We start from the raw sequence: 1,037 nt of genomic DNA, 5'->3' as shown, positions 1-1,037 counted from the left end.
TTGTACAGCTTGCTTCCCCTCCAAAATAGTTCAAGACTGATCGTAGTCAAGAAGCTCTACAAGGCAGGTTTGACATGGTAATTGGTGGTGCAGGCTTAAGGTTGGTGGTGAGCTTGAGGTTTTGTACAAAGATTTTATCTTTTTGAATGTATTTTGTTTACTTACCTATATTGTAACCCATCCTTAACTTCTGGGGAGAAATTATAGAAAATTAATCATGGGATTGTGGTTCAAATATATCAGTAGAGCTCATGTGACACGTCCATTCTTTTGCAGACACTCAATCCACGTCAAGGAAGAACCAGTGATTGCTGAGGATGAAGACTGTCCGATGTCCTTGGTGACAACAGCGAATCACAGTCCAGAATTGGAAGATGATAGAGAGATTGAGGAAGAGCCTTTATCTGAAGATCTGGAATGAACAGAGACTTTAGAAACCTCAGAATGAAGGGACATATCACTGACCTTCACAACCACTCCACAACCATGAATATTTGACAAATTTTTACTGTGACTATTTATTAAGCATGGATAAAGGAGAACAGCCCTAAAGGAACTCATTATGGCAGCCCTTTGGGAATCCAGTTACAAACAGGCAAATAGCTTGTTTTTTCTTTCTTTCTTTTTTTTAAAAAGACAAACTGATTTTCTTGAAAAATAAAAATAAACTGTTTATATATAATGGCTTGCCCATTAAAAAATGTGGCTATCAAGGGTTCATAAAATGACTGAATATGAGGATACATGTTCTATAGAAAGCAAATGGGCCTCATATACTGCCAAAAATAGTGTTAGTTTCATCAATGTGAAAATTCCAGCATAAGGTAGTTGTAATAATGTTAGAAACAATTGCTGGTCAAGTTCAACTTGTTGCTATCGTTTTTAATTTGCACAGGAGTAGTATCAGAAATTTAGTGTCACTGCTTGTATCTAGCTGAATTTTAAACAACAGAACATTAGTTTTTTATGTTGGTGCCACCAACTGTAAATGACATGAGTTAGTTATAACAAACCACAGTAATTAGACTGTTGCAAAC

At 36.1% G+C, this 1,037-nt stretch overlaps 1 protein-coding gene across 1 annotated transcript in view; it reads left to right on the top strand.

The window, feature by feature from the left end:
* Positions 1 to 625, top strand: part of FOXP2 (forkhead box P2) — a 219,596-nt gene extending 218,971 nt beyond the window's left edge. The window contains exon 18 of the mRNA XM_056845731.1: positions 277 to 625. Within this exon, the coding sequence (XP_056701709.1) occupies positions 277 to 421 (145 nt within the window). The 3' untranslated portion in view covers positions 422 to 625. The remainder of the gene's footprint in view (positions 1 to 276) is intronic.
* Positions 626 to 1,037: the final 412 nt, after the last annotated feature.

Source organism: Euleptes europaea, chromosome 3 (assembly GCF_029931775.1).
Source record: "Euleptes europaea isolate rEulEur1 chromosome 3, rEulEur1.hap1, whole genome shotgun sequence".
In the NCBI taxonomy this organism is placed as follows: Eukaryota; Metazoa; Chordata; class Lepidosauria; order Squamata; family Sphaerodactylidae; genus Euleptes; species Euleptes europaea.
The sequence above is the reverse complement of the archived record's forward strand: the minus strand, read 5'-3'. Positions and strand labels throughout refer to the sequence as shown.